General features: G+C 45.6%; 1 protein-coding gene across 1 annotated transcript; it reads left to right on the forward strand.

The window, feature by feature from the left end:
- Positions 1–67: 67 nt before the first annotated feature.
- Positions 68–27,016, forward strand: Gid4 (GID complex subunit 4 homolog). The gene is made up of 6 exons (XM_028856481.2): positions 68–716; positions 7,921–7,980; positions 12,364–12,471; positions 16,007–16,108; positions 18,319–18,449; positions 23,676–27,016. The coding sequence occupies exons 1-6, from the start codon at positions 528–530 to the stop codon at positions 23,737–23,739; spliced, it is 654 nt and encodes a 217-aa protein (XP_028712314.1). The 5' UTR covers positions 68–527; the 3' UTR covers positions 23,740–27,016.
- The last annotated feature ends 4 nt before the right edge of the window (positions 27,017–27,020 follow it).

Consider the following 27,020-nt stretch of genomic DNA (forward strand, 5'->3'; position numbering starts at 1 on the left):
AATCAGCATCATAAGCGTGCTCGCCCCGCCCTCTCCATGCCGCGCTGCGTGGGCGGATGGGGAACTACAAGTCCCAGAGGGCTGTGAGCGCACCGCGCCACGTGCTCTCTCCGCCCGCCAATAGGCGGGAGCGCCGCATGAGCTTGCTCCCGCCCCTCCGGCGCTCCCGCGCCAATCGGGAGCAGCTGTGTGTATATGTGTGTGTGTTTGTATGTGTGAGTGTGTGAGAGAGTGTGTGTGTGTGTGAGTGTGTGTGTGAGTGTGTGTATGTGTGCGCGCGTGTGTGTGTGCGCGCGCCAGGGCAAGTGGGGAGGAGGGCGCAGCTCAGGACAGGGAGGCCCTGCTAGCAGGTCCCGGGGTCCAGGTGGCGACACGAGCGCTCGGTCGGCCGGCAGCGGGCGGGTGGTTCCCCGAGCCCCTCCCACGCGCGTGCGCGCCCGGGTCCGCCCTCCCCGCAGCCTCGACTCCCGCGCGGCGGCGGCGGTTCCTTCCCCCTCCCCCCAGCCCTGGCTCCGGGGGACCCCGCGATGCCGGTCCGCACCGAGTGTCCCCCGCCGGCGGGTGCCTCAGCCACATCCGCGGCCTCACTCATCCCGCCGCCGCCCATCAACACCCAGCAGCCCGGCGTGGCCACCAGCCTGCTCTACAGCGGCTCCAAGTTCCGCGGCCACCAGAAGAGCAAGGGGAACTCGTACGACGTAGAGGTGGTGCTGCAGGTGAGCGCCGGGCGGCCAGGCCCGGCCCGAGGGCCTCCTCGCGGCGCTCACGGGCCAGGCCTGCCCTGGGCTCCTCGAGCCCTCAGCCGCCGACCAGGCCCTCGCTGCCGGGGCCTCCTGCACCCGGCGCCTCCCACCGGGACCTACCCGGCTGATGTCACACTCTCGAACCCTAGCCCTAACCCGCTCCTAGACCCAGAGCCTGTAGCGGCCAGCCTCCGACAGACCCCAAAGACTGTCCCACACTTGGAGCCTTTGACCCGCCCGCTTGGGATCCGGAAGCACCCCTGTGCCTAGCTGTCCTTTAACCTGGGTCGGTTCTTCCCAAGTCCTGTCTTCCCTACACCAGCCCGCCCTCCCACCAGCCCCTGTCGGATCCTGAAGAACTCCCCATTGGCTTCCCCAAACTCAGTACCCTCCCGGTGGCGACCAGTGTCAGATTCTCCCAGAATGAAGCTTGTCCCCTGACCCTCACTCCATCCTGAGAGCCGGGGACCTTGTTCCTTTGGAGAACTCAACCAGCCCACCGCCCTCGGGGCGGCGGGGGCGGGGTGGACAACCTCCCTCCATTGGCTGAGACAACCCACAGCGTTCCTCAGCCCTTGGCTCCCCAAAGACCAGGTACTCACACCCAGGTATCTCCAGTTGCACCACTTAGTGTTAGGACCTTGCCTCCAGAGGCCTTCCAGCACCAAAACCCTGCTTCAATCAGTTCATGGCTCAGTCAGCCAACTGCCCCCTAGTGCACCAGGCTTCGTGCTCCAGGCTTCTTAGCCTACCCTGCTCTGTGGCCACTTCCCATCCATGGCAGTCCCCCTGGCCTCTCCCCAGACCTCGCACCTTGGTCTAGCTGGTTGCTATTGCTGGCTTCAGTGTTGCTGATTTTTATCTACACAGCTCCAGAGTTTCCTCCTTGCCTCAGATGCCCAAGTACTGGGAAATCTAACCCAGTTTTGTTTTGTGTCCACTTACCTCCCCCCATTTGACCTGGTTATCTGAGTACTGGCTGTCGGCTGCCAGTCCCTGAACAACTTTGAAACCAGCTTCTTCTGCTCTGGCCCTTTTCTTTCCAGCCCTTCACCTCTCTCTCTCTCTCCTCTGAAGCATTTCCCAGCCAAAGGAGATTGGTGGAGGTGGATGTTTTCTTTTATCTCCTCACTCCACAATAGTGTTCTTTCTGGGTACTAAACTGCCTGCCTGCGGACCGATTCCCTCCCATCTTGTGTGCATTTTCCTAATGCCACCTCCTAGGCTATTCCCCAAACCTTGTTCCTTCAAAGCCCTTGCAGAGGCTCAGAGGTGCATGCTGCCTCAGGGCCCCAGTGAGATGTATGGTGTACACCCTCCACCACTCTTTACTCTTTCTACTTTCCTGTCTTGGTTTCTTTTGGGCAAGTAGACCTCCCACTCCAAAGACATGAGAGGGTCTCTCCTTTCTAACTGAGGCACACTCATAAGCCCTCTTCGTTCCTACCCCAAAAGGAAATAGTTTTCTCTGGTTTTTGACTGGGAAAACGGTGCTCTTATTAAATGTAATTTGTCCTATAGAGTTCTGTCATAAACTATATTTATTGTAATTGAAAAACTGAGCTATTTCAATCCTCATTACTGTGATAATCATTTTTTCCCTCCTTAAAATGTGATAATACAGTATGAGAAGCCAGGCTTTTTTTATTTTAATTCATTCAACTAATCATAAAATTCTAAAAGTGAGATCCCTTCATGGGTCATGTTTGGAATGGTGGTGAATTTATGCCCACTTGCTGGCTTCTGATATAATAGGTAACAGCTGGGGTAGAGCAACTATGTATCAAAGGAATGTCTGTTCCTATCATTGTGGTGGTCCCCACCTTGTATTTGCCAGTGCCCTTGTGAGCCAGTGAAAATTGTGACTGAGTTTGAGACATGGCTGATAGGTGTCAGGTAGCCCAGATCCCTGTGTGGACTGGCTAGTGGTGGGGGCAGCTGGTGGTCATGCCAAGGAATGCTCCCCCACATCTAGATCAATGAGCTTGTTTGTCATGATCAGGTGGAGGCATGGGGATTGTTATGTTACCTGGTCTTCCTGCCAAGGCTACTTAGACTCAGCCTTCTGAGAATAGTTGTTTTTCATAACTCAACTTCTTTCCTGCTTTTCTTGTTTGTGTAGTTTAGTTTAAAATATTTTTAGGAAGCAGAATAATGTGGTAGTTGAAGGCATGGCCCCTGAAGTCAAAGCAATGAAAAGTATACCTGCTTGTTCTTTTGAAGTACTTTTGTTGAGATGTAATCCACATGCCATACTGTTTACCTATTCAAGGTGTACACTTAATGGCTTTTAGGATAGTCACAAAGTTGTACAACTATCACCTGATTTTAGAACATTTTTATTGCTCCTAAAAGAAACTTCATACCCCTTAGCCAACACACACACACACAAACACACACACACACACACACACACACACCAATCCTAGGCTAATCTTTTTCTTTTCTCTACAGATTTATCTCTTCTGAGACTAGATTTAGTAGTATTCACCTATAATTCCTAAACTCAGAGTATGAGGCCAGAGGATGCTAGACTATCTACAGAATGAGATCCTTTCTCAAAAACAAACAAACATGATTTACCTTTTACCTATTATGGACATGTATAAATAGAGTCACACGGTTGTTTTTCCTTTCTTGACTGACTTCTTTAACAGAGCATATTTTCAGGCTCATCTGTATCTCAGCACATGACAGTTCTTCATTACTTTCTGTTGTTGCCCATTGTAAAACATTGCCTACATTTTGTTTAGCCATTCATCAGTTGAGAGACTTTTAGGTTATTTCTACTTTGGGGATATTATCACTAATGCTGTTGTGAACATTCATATGCAGGTTTTTGTTTGTTTTTGAGGTGTGGGTCTCTATATTGCTCAGGTTAGCTTTGAATCCCTAACTTCAAGTGACATTCCCACTTTAGCTGCCCCATGTACTGAGACTATAGGTATGTACCACCAGCAGCCCAGCTGTGTACAAGTTTTTATGTGCACGTGTGTTTTCATTTTTCTTGCGTAGATATAGATACCTAGAGGTAGAATTACTGGGGTTTATAGTATCTCTAGGTTTAATATTTTAGCAAACTACCAGTGGTTTTTTAAAGTGGTTACACTGTTTTACATTTCCACTGGCAGGAACCATATGAAGGTTCCAATTTCTTCCTTTAATTATAGTTGTCCCAGTGGGTATGGATGGCATCTCACAGTTTTACTATAATGTTCCCAAAGATGTTGTATATCTTTTCCTGTACTTTCAGATCAGTGGGGTGTGTACACATGTGTCTGAGTGCATGTATGCATGTGTGCTTATGTTCCTGGAGATCAGATGTCTATATCAGGTATCTTTCTCTACTGCTTTTCCCCTTAGTTTTTGAGGCAGGGACTCTCACTGAACCTGAACTCACTGACTGGCTAGACTGACTGCCAGGGAATTCCAGGGATTGGCCTGTCTCAGCCTCCCCAGCACGAGGGTTACAAGTGTCCCCTACCTTGCCTGGCTCTTATGTATACTAGGACTCCAGATTCAGATTCTCATACTTGCACACCAAGTACTTTACCAAGTGAGCTATCTCCACAAACCTAGAGCAGTGGTTCTCAACTGTCCTGATGCTGTGACCCTTTAATACAGTTCTGAAAGTTGTGGTGACCCCACCCATAAGATTATTTTTGTTGCTACTTTGTAACTGTAATTTTACCACTGTTATGAATCATAATGTAAATATCTAATATGTAGGATATCTGATATGCGACCCCTGTGGGGTTGCGACCCACAGGTTGAGAACTGCTGCCCAGAACATCTTTTATTTTGAAACTGTAGTGTAGCAGAGTCCCTGGAAATAATACGCAGGATCTTCCCCCCAGATCTTACTATTACTATTTCCCTCTCTGCCATCCCATAAGTCACAGTAGTGTGAAACCCAGGTCTCTGTGAAAGGCGTATTTACAAAGAGCAGCTGTTAGACATAGCTGTGCTGAGAGGTCTCCTTGTTAACATTTGCCTTATCTTCCACATTGAAATGCTGGCTCCTTGGTTGGTGAGAATGTGCTGTGTGCAAGTGGGGTGATTTTAGTTCACCCATCATCATCAAAATCAGTTTGGGCAGAATGGGGAAGATGTGGTTGAATAGAGGCCAAATAGAAATTCTGATTGTTGAGCATGCAAATGTGAAGCAATTTACACTTCAATTTTTAATCTCATTAGCAAGTATTTCTTCCATTTGATAGCCTTTAGCTCTGAAAACCACAAACTGCACTGAGTTCTATAAGAACCACAAAAGGGAGATTTAAGGCCTCTGGCACAGAGTGTCCTTTAATAAAATCATCATCATCATCATCATCATCATCATCATCATTATTATTTTGGCTGAACCATGTGAGTGTAAACGAGCTGTGCTACCTAATTCCAGTGCTAAGACCAGCAGCAAGTGAAGATGCTGAAATACTCAGGCAGTTTGGGCATGGATTACTTTTGATGCCAGCACCAAGATGTGACAGCCTTTTGGCTTCATTGGAACCTCATTGCTTTGGTGCTGACATCGTCTGGCTGACTGGGCTCATTACAGTTCTTAAGGACTGCCTCAGTATTTGATTTGTGTTAGAGATAAAAGTAAATCCCGAAACCTGATAGGTGGGGCTGGAAAGATGGCTAAGCAGCAGTTAAGAGCAAGCACATACTACTCTCATAGAAGGCCCAAGTTCAATTCCCAGCACTCATGTCATGCAGCTCACAACTTCTTGTAACTACAGCTCCAGGAGACTGTGACACCTCTCTCATGTGCAAGTACTCCTATAGACACATAGATATAATTAACAATAATAAAGTAAATCTTTTCCCAAAATATGATAGGTGCACAAAATTCTAGTTTTTTGAAGTGAGACCTTGCTTAACATAAAAATCTCCATATGAGGTTGGGGATTTAGCTCAGTGGTAGAGCGCTTGCCTAGCAAGTGCAAGGCCCTAGGTTCGGTCTTCAGCTGGGGAGATATATATATATATATATATATATATATATATATATATATATATATATATATATATATCTCCAGTACCTCTGTACTTTGTTTTGCTTTAATTCAGAAGTTAATAGGCAATTTCAGAGTTTATCATAATTAGAATCACTTTAAGTCATGAACTCTAAAACTCTGCCCATTTGGGACAATTGTGTGTGTGTGTGTGTTGGGGTGAGATTTACAAGTTGGTGCGCTTCCAGCTCCAAGCATCTAGATTGCATTTCAGAATAGCATGCGCAGGGCTGGGAATGTAGCTCAGCTGATAAAATGCTTTCCTAATATGCACATAGCCCTATGTTTGATCACCAGCACCACATAAACCAAGCATGATGGTGCACACTTGTAATCCCAGCCCTCAGGAGGATCAGAAGTCATGTCTTCCTCTACTGCATAGTGAGTTTGAGGCCAGCCTGAGCTACGTTAGACCCTGTCTCATCTACTGTCTGACGTTACTACTTGGCTCCAGGTCCTGTGATGGGTTGGTTCCATCTATCTTTCTGGGTTGCCATCCTCAGCATTTCCTGGTCTATGTCTCTTTCTGGTCTCTTGGTAGCTGCCCTGAGATTGAATGCTGCTTGTCATTGTTCCAACCATGAGGGAAAGGAAGAGACACTTGTTCCTCAAATGTTAGTGCTTCTGCCTAAGCACTCAGAAGACTGTATTCTTATTGGCCATAACTGAGTCACTCACCCCTACACCAATGGCTCACAGGGGATGGGGGTCCATACATGCTTTCAATCCACTAATAATGGCCAGATCTTATAAACAAGGTAGGTGCCAGAACAAAACCCAGGCCCTGCTAGTATGGTTAAAAGAAAGAAAGAAAGAGAGAGAGAGAGAGACAGAAAGAAAGAAAAAGAAAGAAAGAAAGAAAGAAAAGAAAGAAAGAGAGAAAGAGAGAAAGAAAGAAGTTGGTTGTTGAGTAGGCATCTTCAGTATCTAAGCAACTAATGACCTGTGACTGCCAAGCCTTAAAATCTCCTGTGCCCCTTCCTCTTGCCTTGGTCTCCTGACTCTATTAAGAAACAAAAATCTAGGGACTACTGAGATAGCTCAGCAGTTAAGTGTACTGTTGTTCTTCAAGACAACCTGGGTTTGAGTCCCAACACTCACACGGCAGCTCACGACCATCTGTAACTCTAGTTCCAGGGAATCCAGCATTCTTTTCTGGCCTCCACAGGCATCAGGCATGCATATGGTGTAGAGATATACATGTAGGCAAAACACAAAAACACAAGTCCAAGTCAGGTATGGTGACACACATCTTTAATCCCAGCAGGAGGCAGAGGCAAGTGGATCTCTGAGTTTGAGGCCAGCCTGGTCTACAGAGCGAGTTCCAGGATAGCCAAAGATGTTTTGCAGAGAAATCCTGTCTTGAAAACAAACAAACAAAAGTCTGTTTATGAAATAGGCCAAGCCGACATTTTCACATATGTTGGGTGGCATTTTGGTTTATAATGAAAATTTGTTCCTCCTAACTCTTCCTAAGATGCTGTTCTCAGATGTCCTGCTTATTTCATAAGGAAATAATTCAAGATGATTAGGATCAATAGCAGCAGGAATATCTCTCCCAAGACAGTGACTGAATAGCAGAGAGCTGGAAATGATCAAGTAAGACTTTTAGGGTTAGAGATGGCTCTGGGTATACAGGTAGAGAGGGTCTTGTGTCTACCAATGCACAAAGACTGAATGAAGATGAGTGAGAGATGTACAGGAAGTGAGTAGGCAGGCTGGCTGCTCCCGAAAGCTCATCACTCTTGAAATATTTCGCAAAAGTGAGTGAGAGAAATATGGGATAATTTTTTTAACATTTATTTTTATTTATGCATATGTATATCTGCATACGGTTATGTTCACATGAACGTGGGTGCCAGTGGAGGCTAAAAGGTGACGGATCCCCTGTAACTGGAGGTACAGATGGTTGTGAGGCACCTAATGTGACTGGTGGCAACTAAACTTGGATCCTCTGGAAGAGCAGCCAGTGCTCTTAACAACTGACCATTTCTCTAGCCCCTGAGATAATTTTCATTATCAGAACTGAAAGTACCAAAGGCAGCTGAGGCTTGGATTTTGCCAAGCACATGTTGACCACTAGGCCTCCCTGATCTGGCCTTGCAGGATTTCTGAAGCACTCCAGGGCTCATTTATAACACTGTATTCTTTCTTTGCAGCACGTGGACACAGGTAACTCTTACCTTTGTGGGTATCTGAAGATTAAAGGCCTTACAGAGGTGAGTGCTTATTCCAGTTCTGGGTTTGGAAAGTAGTGGCTTGTTTAGCACCTTAGAGAGTCCAGAGCAGTAAGTAGTCCCATGTTGAAATTCTTTGACTGTGTGGACCATAATACTGCAGTTTTGACTGTCCATTTGCAAGTGTACACAGTCACAGTTTAACCCCTTTGGTCCTGGGTATGGAACTTGGATGAATCGAAGGCTTAGCACGCACTCAACCACTGAGCTACACCCACAACCCTCATAGATCACAGCGTGATTGATTAGTCATTTTTTTATGATTGTTTTTTTTGAGACAGAATAGCCTAGATTGGCCTCAAACTTTAGTTACCCTGTCTCAGCCTCTGGAATGCTAAGATTACAGCTATGCCCCACCATGCCTGGCAGTCTTAATCCTTTTTTAAGAAAACTTATATGGACTGGAGAGATAGCTCAGCAGCTAAGAGTGCTTGCTAACCAGATTTCAGATCACAGCACCCACATAACAAGCTGTATCCATGGTACTTTTTGAAGGGTGTATTTATTTTATGTATATGGGTGTTTTGTCAGCATGTATATCTGCACACCGGAAAAGGGCATCAGCTCCCATGGGACTACAGTTATCGACACAATTACAGATGGTTGTGAGCCAGGGAACTGAACTCAGGACCTCTGGAAGAGCAATCCGTATTACTTAACCACGGCCTCATCTCCCCAGTCCTCCAGTGCACTTTTGTAAACCCACCTCCAACTTAGGCAGAGACTGAATCATCACTGGAGCTTGCTGGCTTCCAGCCTAGCTAAGAACATGGACTCTGGGTTCAGGAAGAGACTCTGCCTCAAAGGACTATGTAGAAAGTGGTAGAAGAGGATGGCTGGTACCCTATTTTAGCCTTCAAGCACACAAACCTATATAAACGTGTGTACACACTCTCACAGACACAAACGAAAGTCTTGGAAAAATAGGGAAAGCAAGCCAGAGAGGTAGTTCAGAAGTTAAAATCACTTGCTGCTCTTGCAGATGACCCCGGCTTGCTTCCCAGGACCCACATCAGACAGCTCACACACAGTTAACTCCAGCTCCAGGGACTCCAGCACCCTTTTCTGGACCCCATAGACACATGTGCATAAAGAAATAATACAACATCCACCCTTATCATAAATTTAACAGTCTTTGAGATAGTCATCACTTATACAAGAGCCAAGGTTTTTGAAGTTATTTAAGTTCTGTGGTTCAGCCAGTTGTGGTGCATGCCTTTAATCCCAGCACTGGGAGGCAGAGGCAGACAGATCTCTATCTGAGGCCAGTCTGGGCTACAGAGTGAGTTCCAGGACAACCAGGGCTGCATGGAGAAACCCTGTTTCAGAAAAACCAAATAAGTAAGTAAATAAATCCTATGGTTCATTGGAACAGTGAAAATCTAGAGTCGAGTTGTCAGCCTGATGAGTGACAGCAGAGCGTTCTGTCCTCTAGTCCAGCTTTCTGCTCCTCAAGACGCCTGAGATTTAGAAGACAAAGAAGAGCATCTCTTCTTTCCATTAGTGGCTAAACAGGAAGAAAAAGGATGCCTAACTGGCCGCTGAGTTCCCTGCCAGGAGTGTCTAGGCACAGCCCCATTGCAGCTTTGCATGACTTTTATTTCTTCGTATAGTCCTGATTGGCCAGCAGGGCGCAGCTGGGCTGAACGGAGCCTGTTCACCTCACTCAGCCCATTTCTGGATCTGTGACCTTTAATTTCTCAGGTCTCTTCCTTTCCCCCACTGCTCTGCTTCATCAGATAACTCATCCAAGTGGGGTGCATGTTAAAGTAAGTGTTAGGTGAGAATGTAACCCAGATGAAGAGTGCTGCTATGATGCCCCACAGGGCCTCATCTTCTGCTTGTCTATGCTAGAAGCTGGAATGAGGATTCCCTGGGAAGTTTATTATTGAAACAGAAGTTATCTTCCCCATCTCTAGAAACATATTCCATCAGAGAAGTACAGAAGTGATAGCAAAAAAAAAAATTGTTTTGATTTGTCCTAGGAGAAAACATGTAGTAAAACAGTATATGCTCGATTCATAAGGTGCAGTACATTTGTTTATGGAGTACAGAGCATAACTCTTTAAAGAAACTAACAAAATGTGTAATGTTTAGAACATTATAACAGTGACTCCAAAGCCAGTCACTTGGGTTGTAGGAAACTGCTAAGAAATTGCAAGTAGCACTAGAAATCTGGAACAGTACACAGAAGTGCTGACAGCTGAGAGCTCTTCCCGAACACGTTTCCCTGCTAAGGGAAGCTCTCCCTGAGGGAGGATGCTGGCATGGCCTTGTGCTTGGGCCAGCCCACAGGAATTCATCTTTCCTGGCAAATATCAGATCTGTAGGCAGAGAGGTCTTACTGGGCCCGTGTCCTTCCAAAGTAGTCTTGTCCAGGTACAGAGTGGAACTATTTAAGAAGGATTGGGAAGTGTGGCCTTGTTGGAGGAGGGCTTTGAGGTTTCAAAAATAAATCCATACCAGGCCCATTTAGTCTGTCTGTCTATCTCTGTCTCTCTATCTCTGTCTCTGTCTGTCTCTGTGTCTCTGTCTCTCTATGTCTCTATGTCTCTGTCTCTCTGCCTGCTGCCTGCAGATCAGCGTGTAAAGCTCCCAGCTACTTCTCCAGCACCATTCCTGCCTGCTTCCCCATGATCCTCAGAGACCAACCCTCTAAAACTATAAACAAAGCCCCCAGTCAGATGCTTTCTTTTTCAGGAGTTGCCTTGGTCATGGTGTAGCTTCCCAACAACAGAGCAGTAACTAAGACAGGAGGGAATTCTGAAAAGATAGTAAAGCTCAGAAACAACATAACCATAATTTCCTGATTAAAATATGTGGAGGCTAGCTGTGGTGTCACACACCTTTCATCTCAACTACCCATGCCAGCCTGGTGGACATAGTGAGTTCCAGGCCAGCTAGCGCTAACCAGTAAGACTCTGTCTCAAAATAAAAACAAAAACAAACAAAAAAATTTATATGGAGAATGCTAGAGAGACGGCTCAGCAGTTAAGAGCACTGGTTGATTTTCCAGAGGACTGGGGTTTGGTTCCTAGCACCTACTTAGCAACTTACAACCATCTTCAATTCCACTTCCAGAGGATCCAGCACCCTATTCTGGCCTCCACAGGCACCAGGCACACACATGGTACACAGACATGTGCAGGCAAAACACCCGCACGCATAAACATAATAAGTCTTAAGAGATATGTAATCTTTGAAATATTCTATGCACTTCCTGGCTTATATAGTCCTTCCCAAAGATGGATTAGTGTAGTTTTTATCGTAAGTTAGATTTCCATTTAGGAAAATCTCCCATCTCATTTTTTTCAGTCTGTATATATATACATACCTGTATGAGAAACCCAGCTCAGCATTGTTAGTTAGTGTAGGAGTTTGAGGTTTTGGAGGTGTTAGATTTGTGTATTTTTAAAGTTCACTGTTAAGAAATGGAATGGGAGCCAGGAAGTGGTGGCTAATCCCAACACTCGGGAGGCAGAGACAGGTGGATCCCTGAGTTCAAGTCTAGCCTGGTCTACATAGTGAGTTCCAAGTCAGCCAGAACTAAAATGCCTTTAAAAAAAAAAAATCAAAAGAAAAAAATAGGTATAAATGAGAAACAAGGGAGCTTCAGGGTACATGAAAGGTTGGCCCAGGGTCAAAGGAGACTCAGCTCTGGAGCCTTTTCTGGGGTGTACCCTAGAAAACAGCATGATAAGCTATACTCTGCTTTGACTGTAGAGTATGCAGAGTTCACTGTGGTAGACAACATCCAAATTCTTTTCTAGGAGACCAGAACATAGCAAGTAAGGGCAAAGTGGAGCTCTTTGCTCTGTCAAAGTCTCCAGAGTTCAGAGCCCCTTCCTTCACTGTCTGGGCAGCTGAGTTCAGGTTCATTTCCATAGCCTGGAGGCAGAGCAGTGGATCCAACAGTGGTTTGGTTTGTAGTTGGTCTTGTCAAAGTATTAGAAGTTATAGCCAGGCAATGGTGGCGCACACCTTTAATCCCAGTACTCTGGAGGCAGAGACAGGAGGATCTCTGTGAATTCCAGGCCAGCCTGGTCTACAGAGTGAGATCCAGGACAGCCAGGGATATACAGAGAAACCTTTTCTCGAAAAAGAAAAAAGAAAGAAAGAAAGAAGTTATAGCAAGATTGGTTATCTCTGAAAGATGAAATAGGCAGGAGGCAAGAGAGCATGTGTTGGGTGGCCTGAGGTCTTATGTCCCATGAACAGGACCAAGATAAAATGTTTATTTAGTGTCTGGGTGTGTGGCTTAGTGGGAGTGTGGGGAGCCCTGGGTTTAGACCCCTGCATGCTGCAAACAAAAACAACCAGAAATTCACATTTAATGTCTTGCTTGGATATTTGTTTTTGCTGTAGGAATATCCAACCCTTACAACCTTCTTTGAAGGAGAAATAATAAGCAAAAAACACCCTTTCTTAACTCGTAAGTGGGACGCAGATGAAGACGTCGATCGGAAACACTGGGTGAGTAAGGCTGTGTGCTCTGCCCTGGGCAGCAGGAGACATCTGGAGAATGACGGGCCTAGACCTGGGGCCTGGTCCCCAGCAGGAGTTACTCAGAGCCCATTCCTACATGTATACCAGGTGGTGAGAACAGTCCTTCAGTCCTGTACCCAGCTCTGTGTGGTGTTAGAGCCTGGGCAGTGGCCTATTCTGCCATCTTCTATCTGTTCTTCCTTTCTGATCACTTGTGTATGGTGAAACCCCAGGAAGCGGGTAGCAGTTGCCTCGTGTTCTGGATGGCCCACAGTGGGGACACTATTCACAGAGCCCAGCAAGGGCAGAGTGCGTTGCTTCTTTCTGTTCATCCTAATCAACTTAACCTACATACCATCTAAACACTCTTGAGAAATTCAGATTCCCTGTCCTTAGCAGTCACATGAGCAATGCCCTTACTCCCCAGTGGTGAGCATGTCAGAACAAGTTAGAGTTACTGCCCTGGGCTGCTCTGGGTCTTTTTCCTGGTTTTTGTTTGGGTTTTTACCTGTCTTACATCTTCAAGTTTTTGTCCTGTCACACCAGCCTTTGGTTTAGTCACCATTGTGGAGGTGTGTGTGTGTGTGTGTGTGTGTGTGTGTGTGTGTGTGTGTGTTTTGAGATAGGATCTTCCTCTGTAACCCAGACTGGTTTGAAAACCCTCAGTGACCCTCTTGCTCAGCCTCCCACGTGCTGCAGTGACTGGTGTGTGCCACCATGCCTAGTTGGTTTGATTTTTGAGATAAGGTCTTGCTATGTTTACCTTGAGTTCACAGTGTGGGATAAACTACCTCTGCTACCTGATAAACACTTTCCTGTTATAGTCTAGAATCAGACATGCTATTGCACTCTCAGATTTACCTGTCAGCAACACTTAAAGCTGGGGATTCCATATGCTTCATATCTTCATGACAACATTTGTGACTTAACATATCAAATTATAGTATAGAGCTTTGATTCCTCTGTATATTAAACTTTCACTGTTGGCCTTTTTTCAGATGTTTTCTTACACAAAGTATGTGCTTATTTAAAAATATTTGAAAAGCAAACTAGAAAGGAAAAATCTGTAATAACAATGTAGAGCACTAAGACAAATACTTTGTCTTGACCCTCTTTTGGGTCCTTTTGTATCCATGAGTTTGCACTTTGTATAATCAACTGACTATAGATTGAAAATGTTTGGGGACAGTAACTCATTGATTCTCCCATGCAGTACAAGAAAATGTTAGTAAAAAATATTCTGTCTAAGCCGGGTGGTAGTGGCGCATGCCTTTAATCCCAGCACTCGGGAGGCAGAGCCAGCCAGATCTCTGTGAGTTCGAGGCCAGCCTGATCGACAGAGTGAGATCCAGGAAAGGCACAAAGCTACACAGAAAAACCCTGTATCAAAAAAAAAAAAAAAAAAAAAAAAAAAAATCTGTCTCAGACTGAGGAGATGGCTCAGCAGTTAAGGACACTGACTGCTCTTCCAAAGGATTCAGGTTCTGTTCCCAGAATCCTGTGACAGCTTACAACTGTCTGTAACTCCAGTTCCAGGGCCTATCACACCCTCTTCTGACCTTCTTGGCACACACATAAAATAAAAATAAAACTTACAAATATGTTGCCAGGCATGGTAGCCTATGCCTTTAATTTCAACACTCTGGAAGCAGAAGCAGGCAGACCAATGTGAGTTTGAGACCAGCCTGGTCTACATAGTAAGTTCCAGACCAGACAGAGCTATACTGTAAACCTTTTAAAAAAAAGAAAGAAAGAAGAAGAAAGAAAAGCCAGCTGGTGGCGCACGCCTTTAATCCCAGCACTTAAGAGGCAGAGGCAGGCGGATCTCTGTGAGTTCGAGGCTAGCCTGGTCTACAGAGTGAGTTCCAGGACAGCCAAAGCTACACAGAGAAACCCTGTCTCAAAAAACTGAAAAAAGTGTGTCTCTACTCAGCACATACAAGCTATTTTATTTTCATTTTTTTTCTGCACAGTACAGTACCGCTGTCTACAAGCATCCACACTGCATTCCAGTTTCCTAGAGACAGTTGAAAGTGTATAGAAGGATAATGTATACAGATCAAGGCATAGTATCTGAGGGATTTGAGTGTCTGTACAGGGTCCTGGAATCTGTCCTCTGCAGGTACCAAGAGATGACTACATATGCATATATCACCCCTCTTCGATTGCTACCTGAGTAGCTGGCACAACCAGTGCCATGACACAAGAACTGGCTTTCCTATACCTACTCTTCTCTGATTGGACAGGCACTTACTCTCAATCTGTTGTCTAGATAGGCCTTGAACTTGGAATACTCCTGTCTCAGCCTCCCAAGGGTTGCCGTGTTTTATGTGTGTGTGTGTGTGTGTGTGTGTGTGTGTGTGTGTGTGTGTATGTATGTATGTATGTATGTCCACTACCACACCTAGCTCTGACATGCTGTTACAAAGTGACTCAAATTGACTTTGTTTTTGTTTGGGATTTATTATTTTATGTGTGTGAGTGTTTTGCTTGCATGTATGTATGTTGGTGCTGGGAACCAGCAACAACTGCCCTTAACCACTGCAAGCTCTCCAGTTCTATTCTTTGTTTTTCAGTTTATTTTTATGTCTATACACATTTTTTTAAAAAGTGTTGGGTGTGTGTGTGGCGGGCGTGCATGTGATGGGTGTGCGTGTACACACAGCCAGAAGTCAGCACCGGGTATCTTCCTCTGTCGTTGTGCACATTTCTTTGAGGCCGAGAGCCGCTCTGTAGGTGCACACCACCTTTCCTGGCTTTCCTGTGAGCCATAGGCATCTAAACTCAAGGTCTTCATGCTTACGTAGCAGGTACTTGACTGACTGAGCCGTTTCCTTGGGCCTTTGTTTGTTTGTCTTTTGTTGGGTGAGACAGTCTCTGCATGCATCCCTGGCTGGTCTGGAACTTGCCATGTAGATCAGGTTGACCTCCCGACTCAGAGATTCTCCAGACTCTGCCTCCCCAGTCCTGGAATTAAAAGTGCACACTACCATGTCCAACACCATTTTGGTTTTTTAGATAGTCTTATGCAGTCTAGGCTGGCTTTAACCCCCCTGTATAGCTGAAGATACCTTGAATTCTTGATTCTCTAGTCTCCTCAATGCTGGGACCCACCTTGACTCTCCTTGCCCCTCTGTATTTCATTTGTTTTTGTTTTTTGAGGCAGAGTCTCATTATTTAGTCCTGGTTGTCCTGGAACTCACTATGTAGACCAGGTAGGCCTTAAACTCACAGAGATCCGCCTACTTCCTGAGTTTGGGGATTAAGGGTGTGTGCCACCATGCCCAGCACTACTCTGTATCTTTGCTGAAATCTCACTAATCCATTTGACCTTACATGTTCTGATAGTAGGGTGTTCTAGAACTGCGCCCATTCCTACCTTTGATCTTTTCCTCTGGCTGTGCCCCCTGGCATTCAGTCTAGTAGTGCCTTGTCCACTTAGCTGTCCTTTCCAGGTATCATGGCTCAGGCATCCACTTTTCCTCATGAGGATGGCTCACTGAAACTCTTTGTTTGTTTTTAGGGCAAGTTTCTGGCTTTTTATCAATATGCGAAATCATTTAATTCAGATGACTTTGATTATGAAGAACTGAAAAATGGGGATTATGTCTTCATGAGGTGGAAGGTAAGGTTTTGCCCAGGCCATCTCCCTATCTCCCACATGCCAGGCCCTAGAGCACCCAGACATACTTTCTCTTGCAGGTTATGCCTTCCCACCGTGCCAGGTGCTTGTCACAGTGGGTCTTCATGGCAGGGCCCCTACACACTTGTAAACAGCAGCTGTGTGGTGGCTCCAGAGCACACCTGAGTAAGATGGTTATGCTGGTTAGTGGACAGTGGGCATATTTATGCCAGTAGGCACCCCTGACCCAGTCCTCTTCCTTTCATTCTCCTACCCAAGAATCCTGTGACCCTCCAGGATGAGTCATCCAAGTGCTCTGGGGAACCAGGGCAGCTGTCCTTGAACTTAGTCACCACTGCATGCTGTTCCTACCACAGTTTAAATGCCATCAGAGTGACTTGCTCTTCAGCCACATCCTCTACCCAGTGCTCAGGAAGTGGGGGCCAGGATTGAAGCACAAGTCCTTCCATCCCTGGCCCTTGCTCCCTCTAGTCCTTCAGTGGACTGGCCTTTGCTCGAGAATCCTGTGCTTCTCTGCTGGGGCAGTATGCTGTCCACAACCACATGGATGCAAAGCCATGAAACAAGTTGGGAAAAGGACTTTGGGAACACCTGTCCACCTCAAGTCCCCATTGCCTGGTCCAGGAGGAGAAAGAAAGCTACTTGAGGGGACTGAAGAGATGGCTTAGTGGTTAAGAGCACTAGCTGCTTTTCCAGAGGACCCAGGTTCAATTCCAAGTACCATATGGCGGCTCACAATTGTCTGTAACTCCAGTTCCAGGGGTCCAACATCCTCACACAGACATGTATATGCAGGTAAAACACCAATACACATAAAATAAATCACTTAATAAAAAAAAAAGAAATCTACTTGAATACAACACATTATAAATTTCATAAAGACCAAACATCTAAAGTGGTCGTTTGCTGTCTGTACTTTGTGTGGCTGATCATTTGGGAAGTGGGATATCATTTCCTCTCTAGACAGCGAGGAGAACACACAGCGAGGAGAACACACAGTGAGCTGCCCTCTCTAGCCCCTTCTGCCTGCCATCCAGTGTATAGTGAGCCTCCATCTCCTGCCCACTCTGCTCTCCAGCACATGGTGAGCCTCCCTCCCCAACCTGCCCTACAGTGGGAAACGTGCCAGCTAACCCTGTAAAGCACTTGCACTCATGCTTAGATTAATTTTTTCCATTGCTGAAATTGTTACTCAGGCTTTGCACACACTAGGCAAGTGGTCTGCTACAGAGCCAGACCTCAGCCCTGAATTAAACTTTAAAGTGATACTTTGAAGGTTGAATAAGGCAGAAAAGAGTGGCCATTAAAAAAAAAAAAAAAAAAAAAAGCTGGAGCGGGGGCCGGAGAGATGGCTCAGCAGTTAAAAGCACTGGCCGCTCTTCAAGAGGACCCAGGTTCAATTCCCAACACCTATATGGCAGCTCACAGCCATCTGTAACTCCAGTTCCAGGGGATCTGGCAGCTACACGCAGGCAAAACACCAATACATAAAAATATATGAGTTCTTAAAAAAAAAAAAAGCTGAAGAAGGGTTGGAAGTATAGTTTTTGGTAGAGCAATTTGTCTAGCATACACGAAATCCTGGGTCTCATCCCAGCATTGGAAAGTAAATTAAAACAGTTGGTTAAAGCAGGGAGTTGTCTCCAAACAATTTCTCTTAGAGTAACTCCCATGGAATTTTGGTTTACCTGAAGCCCTGGGGCTTCTGACCCCGTCTCCCGGAGAACAGGAGCCTTTCACAGGTTGCCTGTCTTTGAAGTGTGCCTCGCACAAATGGTGCTGTTCTTGTGTGTGACTTTGACCAGGGTGGAGCTTCGGTGAGGTGTCACAGGGACCCACCTCAGAATGACCACAGACTGCAATAGATGTGACTCATTATTAGAGGTAGTGTCCCAGAACCCAGGGACACTCCCTGGAGACCAGACTGAAATCCATGTCCAGTCATTCTGTCAAGTGGTCTTCAAGAGGTAGGTAGGCAGACCCAGAGGAAAGTGTATTGATCGGTCGTTAGATCTCCAGGGGTAACCCTCCTCTGAGTAGCTGATCCTATGGGCACTGTGAGGTAGATAGGATACTGTAGTAACAGATGAGCACCCCCAAACCATGCAGAGACCCTTTTTCTAGCAGTCTTTAGAACGCTCTGGTGTCTTACTGCAAGGGAAGGTATTGACTGATCTCATATCTGCGTGCAGGAGCAGTTCCTGGTTCCGGACCACACAATCAAAGACATCAGCGGTGCTTCCTTTGCTGGCTTCTATTACATCTGCTTTCAGAAGTCAGCAGCCTCCATAGAGGGCTACTACTACCACAGGAGTTCAGAATGGTAAGGACCATGGGGCCAGTGCTGGAGCAGAAGTTGCCCTCAACTCCAGCCATCACATCTGAAAGAGATTCTCTTAGTCTATCTCTGTCCAAATTCCATACTCTGTGTGTACCATCATTTAGATGATCTCACGTAGAGCAGAGACTTTTTCTTACCTAGAAAGTGAAGTAATTAAATGAAAGTGGATATTATGTAAAGATACCATTTCTAAATACTGTTAAAAATTTTTAACTTTTTATTTAATATGTATGGATGTTTTTCCTGAATATATATGTATACCACATGTGTATCTGGTGCCTGCAGAGAGAGGGCATTGGATCGTCAGGAACTAGAGTTTTGAATGGTTGTGAGCTACTATGTGGGTGCTGAGAACCAAACCTGGATCTTCTGCAAAACCAACAAGTACTCTTAACCACTAAGCCATCTCTCCGCCTTATTTCTAAATGTGTGTATATGTGTGAGAGAGAGACAGACAGACAAATAGACACAGACACACACAGACACACAGACACACACACACACACACACACACACACACACACACACACGAGATACAACTTTCTGTGTATTATGTGAGATGGAACCTAGGACCCTGTACATGCTAGGTAAGTATTTTATTCCATCACTAAGAGCACCCAGTAGATCTTTTCAGGCATTCTTACTTTTTCAGGAATGCTTGCCTAATTCTGATCATTTCCTATTTATTCCTCACAAATTATCAGTAACTCTAATGCAATCTCTTATAGACAGTGTGACCTCTGCAGCTACCAGCTGGCACTGCCTCTCATGCCCTTGATCTGGTGAGCTAGAGGCCATGAGAGTTCGCCTCCCTGTCTTACATTCCTCCAAGGCTATGTGTGGTCAGAAGGCCACCTCAAGTGCTGGCTTTTGCCATCTTTTAGGGGACTCTCGTGCCTCCTTGCTGTACCATGAGGGTTAGCTATACCAGGAAGTACCTTATTTCTTCTCTGAAAGTGGAACAGTATGGGCTGAAGAGATCGCTCAGCAGTTAGGGGTACTTCATGCTCTCCCAGGGGTCCCAGGTTTAGATCTCAGCACTCAAATGGCAGCTCACAACTGTCCATAACTCTAGTTCCAGGGAATCTAATGGCCTTTTCTTCCAAGTACCTGTACATATGTAGTGCACATAAATTCACACAGGCTCACACACATAAATAAACGGTTAAATGAAATTAAAAAAAAATAAGTTGGGTGATAGTGGTGCACACCTTTAATCCCAGCACTTAGAAGGCAGAGGTAGGCAGATTTCTGTGAGTTCGAGGCCAGACAAATGGAACCCAGTTTCCTTTCAAATTTTTTTTTTTCTGGCTCTGAGTGATCCTAGCCTAGATCAATTCAAATTCTTTGTTGGTGGCATTCGGTAATTGTTGTGTTTTCAGGTGAATTTTTAAAACCTTTTCATAGTCCTGCAATATCTGGCCTTTGTGTCTGACATCTCACTTAGCAATGCTCTGAGGAATTACTCCTGTCACCGCATGTGTGGGAATTGTTCTTGGGTTGAGACAGGGTTTCACTATATAGTCCAGGCTTACACTTCCCACATCTGCCTCCTGGGTACTGAGTTAGAAATGTGCACCACATCTTAATGACGGTTTCTATTGCTGTGATGACTGTGACCAAAAGCAATTTCAGGAGGAAATGGTTTATTTCACTTGTACTTCCCTATCACATTTCATCATCAGAGGCAGACAGGGCAGGAACTCAAACAGGGCAGGAACCTGGAGGCAGGAGCTGCTGCAGAGGCCATGGAGGGCTGTAGCTTACTGGCTTGCTCAGCCTGCTTTTTTATAGAACCCAGAACCATTAGCCCAGGTGTGGCACCACCTACAATGGGCTGGGCCCTCCCACATTAATGAAGAAAGAGCCCCTGCAGGCTTGCCTGCGGCCAGATCGTATAGAGGCATTTTCTCAACTGAGACTCCTTCCTCTCTGATGACTCTAGTTTGTGTCAAGTTGACGTAAAACTATCTAGCACAACCACTGTTATTAGGCTAGAGCTCTTATTTGTTACCAAATTCTCTGTTGCATATCTGTGCAGCATTTGTTTGTCCATCCTTCTGTCTGTGAAGGGACTCTTGGGTTGCTTTCCTCTTCGGCTGATCAAAGTAGTGCTGCTATGAATGTAGGTGTGTGGATTTCTGAGTTCCTGGTTTCCTTTACTTTGGGCATATGTACAAGTGAAAGGGCTGGGTTAGGTGCAGAGTCTCTACCATTCTAAGAACTGCCAGCCTTCTCTGCAGAGGCAGTGCCTTCTGGTATTCTTACCAGCAAGACTTGAGAGCTTCAGTTTTTCATGTCATCCCCCAGCACATGCTGGCATGTTTTAATAGTTGCCCAAGATGGCAGGAAGAAGTGCCTCGTTGTAGTTTTAATGCATATTCCTAGCAACTAGTACATAATCCTTTTGGAGTTTTGTGTCGTTTCTTTAAAGATTTTTTATTTTGTTATTGTTTGTGCATCTTTGCATCTGATTGAAGATGCCTGCCAAAGGTCAGATTCCCTGGAGCCAGAGTACCAGGCAGTTGGTGGCAGCCCAGTGTGGGTGCTAGAAGTAGAACTTAGGTCCTCTGTAAAAGGTTATAACCACTGAGCTGTCTTTCCAACCCCTCATTGATTTATTTTGTGTGGTGGGGTGGTAGGTGTATGTATTGTGTGGTAACATGTGTGCCACAACAGGAGATGGTGGCTTTCTCCTTCCATCGTGTGGGTCTCAAGGATCAAACTCAGGTTTCAGTCTTGGCACCAGGTTCACACTGAGCCATCTTGCTACCTTTTTAATTTAAAATTTTTTATTTTATGTGTCTGGCTGTTTTGCCTGCATATATATCTATACACCACTTCCATGTCTGGTGTCTATGGAAGCCAGAAAAGAGCACTGAATCTCCTGGAACTAGTTGTGAGCTGTCATACGGGTGCTAGGAACCAAACTCTAGTGCTGTTATCTGCTGGGCCATCTTTCCAGTCCTTGTCAGCCTTTCTAAAAGAAATTTTTTATTATTATGTGTGTGCATGTGATGTGTATGTATATGACGTATGTGTGGGTGCATGTATAATGGTGTTCTTGTGGAGATCAGAGGACGACTTCGTGGACTTGGTTCTCTCTTTGTACCTCTATGTTGGTTAAATCTCAGGTGTCCAGGCTTACATGGCAGGCACCATCACCACAGAGTCATCTCACTGGCCTCATAGTCCTTTCTTGAGTTTTCTTTTCTCTTTTTCTAGTGCTTGAGTGTAACCCCGGGCCCTATGCATGCTAAGCAAACTCTCCACTACTAAGCTACATCCTCAACCTATATTTTAAAATATATATTAGAACTAAACTGCTTTCCCTCTGTTCTTCACTGTTATGTGAGGCAAGTAAGGAAGAGCTCAATCCAGACACTAATAAAAATGGACCCAGGAGTTATCCCTACATGGGGACTGTCCACCTCTTTCTTGATCCTCTGAGAATACCTACTGATGAGAGAAACAGACACCTCCAGTCCCCCTGGCAATCCCGCCTTATAGCCACATGTCAGGAAGTGAGAAGCAATGGGGAGTGGGGAGATACTCATGGAAGCTGTGAGGTTCTTCTCTCCAGTGTCTCTTTGGGTGCAATGAGAATTGGAATATTCTTTGCTATGCATGAAGTTTGTCCTACAACATCACATATTGGTATTCTTTAAACACAAATGCAGAATTACAAGTAGGAGAAAGATGATGAGCTCCATCTCTTCCTAGAGCTTATTGGGATCCTGCTTCTTCTTCTTTTTTTTTTTTTTTTGTTTTGTTTTTGTTTGTTTGTTTGTTTTGTTTTTGTTTTTGTTTTTTGAGACAGGGTTTCTCTGTGTAGCTTTGGTGCCTGTCCTGGATCTCACTCTGTAGACCAGACTGGCCTTGAACTGACAGAGATCTGCCTGGCTCTGCCTCTCGAGTGCCAGGATTAAAGGTGTACACTACCACCACCACCACCACCACCACCACCACCACCACCACTACCACCACTACCATCAGGGTCCTTCTTCTTATTCTTTAGTTTTTGGCTTCTGTTTTGTGTAGCCTGAGCTACATTTGTTTCTTTGTTTGTAGACTTAGTTTACTGTGGTGACCATAAACTGAGGTGGCCAAGAACTTGCTATTCTTCTATCTCAGGCTGCGTGGTAGCTAGGATTACAGACCTGCATCTCCAGGCCCAACTCAGGATTTTGTTATTGTTTCAGACAGGTTTTCACTATGTATCTCTGGCTGGCCTGGAACTCATAGAGATCTACCTGCTTCTGCTCTCCCATGCTGGGATAAAAGGCTTGTGTCACCATGACTGGCCTCAGGGTCCTATTTTTGTGAGTTGTGTTATAGTTGTTTCATGATTAGAGCAACTTACCTAAAAACGGTTCTTATTCATGGTACTGGTGGAGCAACCAAAAAGGAACAGAGGGGAACAGACTCGCTGGGTGCAACTTGGCATTTATAAAATGAGTTAGCAGAGTCAGACACAGTGGTGTACACCTGTATTCCCAGCTACATGGAGGCTGAGCCAGGGGGATGGATTGCTGGGTTGAATAGCGAGACCTCATTTTAAAAATAAAACAAAATGGGGGCCTAGAGAGCTGGCTCAGCAGTTAAGAGAACTTGCTGCTCTTCAGATGACTTAGGTTCAATTCCTAGCACCACATGGTGGCTCCTAACGATCTTTAATTACAGTTCCAGGGGGTCTTATGCCCTTTTCTATCCCCCACAGGCACCAGACACACACATGATGTACACACACACACACACTAATATAACAAAATTGAGACATATGTTTAGTATGTTTAATCCAGCACTCATGAGGCAGAAGCAGATGGATCACTGTGAGTCAGCTTGGTCTACATGGGGAGTTCCAGGCCAGCTAGACCTACATAATGAAACCCTACATTTTTTTTCTTGCGAGGAAGGGGGCAGATCGAAACAGGGTTTCTCTGTGTAACAGTCCTGGCTATCCCAAAACTCTCTTTGTAGACCAGGCTGGACTTAAACACAGAGATCCTCCTGCCTCTGCCTCCCGAGCGCTGGGATTAAAGGCGTGCACCACTACTGCCCAGTGAGACCCTACATTTATATACATAACTGAAAATGGTTTTAGCACCTCAGTCTGAGTGTAGTTGGCAGGGGCTCTGGATGGAGCTCTCCAGCCTCTTCTGTTCAGGATCCCCAAGAAAACTCTGTCCTGTCTCTCCCCTGTTGCAGGTATCAGTCCCTCAACCTGACCCATGTTCCCGAACACAGTGCACCCATCTACGAGTTCCGGTGACAGTGGTTCAGAACAGCGGCCAAATAAAACTGAACTTGGCAACAAAGAGCTTTGCCAAGGAAATTATGTACCTGCCAGAACCAGGAGAGGTGTGTTCCTGTTTCTTCATGAGCAGACTTCATCAGAAAGCATGAATGTTAATTTAACAGGACCCGAGGCGCATGGCCAACCTGCAGGCAGGCAGAGGGAGCTGTCCACTTCCCACCCTCCCTCCTCTCTGTGGCATTGTGGTCACCATCTGTTTCTGAGCAACCTTAAATGCACTTTCCTTCCTGCACAGCTAACTTCTGCATCAAAGAAATGCCATCTGTCCTCGGCCCACCTCTAGCCGAGTGGAAGGTCAGCTCCTGGGTCACCTCAGCCTCGGTGCTCAGTGGTCCCCACCCAGGCCCTACTCCTTCCCCAGCTGCTTGTTTGGTAGCCCAAGGAAAGGCAGAGCCCAGCATAGCATCTTATGCCCCAGAGCTCTATGTGAGGAGTTGGCTGGGCCCAGCATCTACCACCAATGAAATGAGGTGGGGACCCTGGTGGGCCTCATCAGCGTTTGATTCCAGTTTGGATGTTTTGTGGGGCCGGTGGCTCTGCTGAGCCCTGTCCTATTCACAGTGCAAGACTCGCACATAGCTGTCGGGTTTCTGGGCCTGCTGTCGGGGATCACTAAATTTAAGGCTTCCAGATCCCTGGTGGGAGTAGATCCCAAACTGCTTTCTCAGTAAATTTGCTCCAAACTTCTGAACTTGAGGGCAATACTAAAATAAAAGAGTTTTTTATTACAAAATTATTATTTTTATGGTACCTTTAACAAGGACCCTATGGCAAATGCACAATTATTCCGAATTACATTTTATCGTTTTCACATTGAAAACAGCAAATGTTGACTTAGTGATTTTTATATCTATGTCTATATGTATATTTAATCAACCAGCAGTTTTAAAACAAGTCATCTGGTACAAAAGTTTCTCAGCATTGCATAAATTACAGTGCTAAACACAAGAACTGTTTCCGGGGCCAGCTGAGCATTTGTGCCTCCTCCTTTTGCTACTCAAAACATCAGTGTGTCATGACAACCTTTTCCAAAGGCAGAAGGGTCTCCATTCTCCGGAAAGGATGGCTGAAATGTTGAGATGGGGTGGGCAGGAAAGATAAATGCGCTCAAATAACTCGAGGCTCGTGTGCCAAAGTGTGGGGGAGGGGAGTGGTTTGGTTTGGTTTGGTTTGGTTTGGTTTTTCTAAATGTTTCAAAAGCTTGATAAGTTGGCATCAGTTGTAGTCCACAAATAAGGTCAGGGTTTGGGGGAATTCTGGTGGTTTACAGGTTCAAACACAAGAGGAAAAAGCTTTAAAGTAAATACAGCATCAGGGCTGGGAGTGTGGCTGATAGAACACCAGCTTGTCACATTTGAGGACCCTGCTTCCATTCCCAGTGCTGGAAAAAGGAACAGCAAGGGTAGCAGCAGGTTGACTGTCGGTGTTCTGTGCTGTATGTTACTAATCCTGACTGTTGGGGGAGCCTTAAAAGAGCAGAAGGGGGAAAGGAACCGGCAGGTCCTTGTGATACCTGTAGTCCTGAGCCGTGAGCAGAGTACCGCTTACCCAGTCAGTAAAATCAGGGAGACCCAGAAACCACAAAAATAAATCCCAAGACTTAAGGAGAAAAAATAATTCACATCCATTGCTAATGCTGAATCACATGGCTCCTTACCTTTGAAAAGCAAGCTGGGTATGGTAATGCACCTATCTATAGCCCCAACTACTCAGAAACCTGAGCCCAGAAGTCAGGGTCAGTCTCCGGTGACCCTAGACTTCATCTCCAAACAAAAGACATCAAAATTCAACTGAGCATCAAATGGCTGGCTCCGATGAGAAACACCTGGCTTACACTCATGCCCACCACCACTTCAGTTAAGCTGGAGGACAGCACTGAAGAATGGAGGAGGTGAGGGACTGTGCTGGTCTCCCTGGAGCACACACTCAACTCCTCTGCTGTCCTTTCAGCCATGCCAGTCAACCCTTGTGTATACCATGCAAGTATCAATCGGCAGTAGGTGGCGTCCCCCTGAAACCAGGGCTTGTGTGTAGCTCAAGTGGCACATCAATGTGCAGTTTCTCTTGTAAACTGGGCAGATCAGGTTGTAGTGTAGGGACACCTCCCACACACCCCTTTTTTTTTTCTTTTGGTCTCTTTGAAGTCAGGTTCTTACTGTAACTCTGGCTGTCCTAGAACTCACTATGTAGATCAGGCTGACCTTGAACTCACAGAGATCCACCTGACGGCTTGGAGTACTAGGATTAAAGGTTTGAGCCACCACACCCTGCTCCTTGCTCTTTCTTAGCTAGAGAAGTGCTCCAGTTGTACTTAGAAAAATGAGGTAAGGATGCCTTTAGCAGCCTTCAGACCCTGAAGACTTGCTGCTTAGAAGTCTGCCCCTGGGCATTGGGCAGGAATAAGCATGTTTCACTTAGTAACTTCTACCTGATGGACAGTGACTTTTCTTTTTCTGTCCCTGAAGGACCTATGGGGACTTGTCTCCATCTGTAGCTCTTTCCCAAACTGTCTTGGTGGTTTACATGCCTCTGGTACTGTGTGCAATATCTTTGACTGACACTTGTATCTAACATTGAGAAATAAGTGCAGACTGCAAATTTCCTACTGTTCTCTACTCCAGCAAGCCAGCCCCAGGCAGGGACTAGAGGTCTGGCTGGTCTTACCCTCCACTCAGAAGGCTCCACTGCTGTGGCCAGCCTTGGCCCTCCGTGCCCTGCTTTACTCCTACCCACCCATCCCTTTTAAGATTGTCTAGCATTTCAGCTGCAGTCCAAAAGTAAGTAGACAATGCCTAATATTAAGTAGGAAGTCAGTCGGTGTGCTGGCTCTGTTAGCAGTGTTGAAGTCAGACTCCAGAGGGACAAAGGGGTTTGTTTCTCAATGTCGTTTGCTTTTAGAAGCAGGGAATTTATATTCTCTCTAAGGCCTTGAATGGATTTGTTTTCCTCATAAAATAGTCACTGATAAGCTAATTTTTAAAAAAAGAAATGCCATTAAGTATGTTACATTGTGGTTTTAAATTACTAACAAGTTCTGGGAAAGAAAAATACTTGATTTTGAATCTTAAATGTTTTTTAAAAATTAGATTTGAATGGGCGCAAAGTATGAGTATTTTGTTTCTCTATGGAAGACCTGTGGAAAGGGTTTGAAGCGTGCAGTGGGAGAAGTATTTTGCAGAGCTATCAATGTCTAAATAATTTTTAAAAACAATAAAGGTATTTAAGCAGTGTGTGTC

The sequence above is a fragment of the Peromyscus leucopus genome, chromosome 8b (genome assembly GCF_004664715.2).
Source record: "Peromyscus leucopus breed LL Stock chromosome 8b, UCI_PerLeu_2.1, whole genome shotgun sequence".
NCBI classification, from domain to species: Eukaryota; Metazoa; Chordata; class Mammalia; order Rodentia; family Cricetidae; genus Peromyscus; species Peromyscus leucopus.

Excerpts from the sequence above, each read along its gene's own strand:
- Gid4 (XM_028856481.2), top strand. The coding sequence starts at position 528 with ATGCCGGTCCGCACCGAGTGTCCCCCGCCGGCGGGTGCCTCAGCCACA. Across the intron at positions 7,981-12,363 it reads AGATTAAAGGCCTTACAGAG|GAATATCCAACCCTTACAAC; the intron begins GTGAGTGCTTAT and ends TTTTTGCTGTAG. Across the intron at positions 18,450-23,675 it reads TACCACAGGAGTTCAGAATG|GTATCAGTCCCTCAACCTGA; the intron begins GTAAGGACCATG and ends CCCCTGTTGCAG.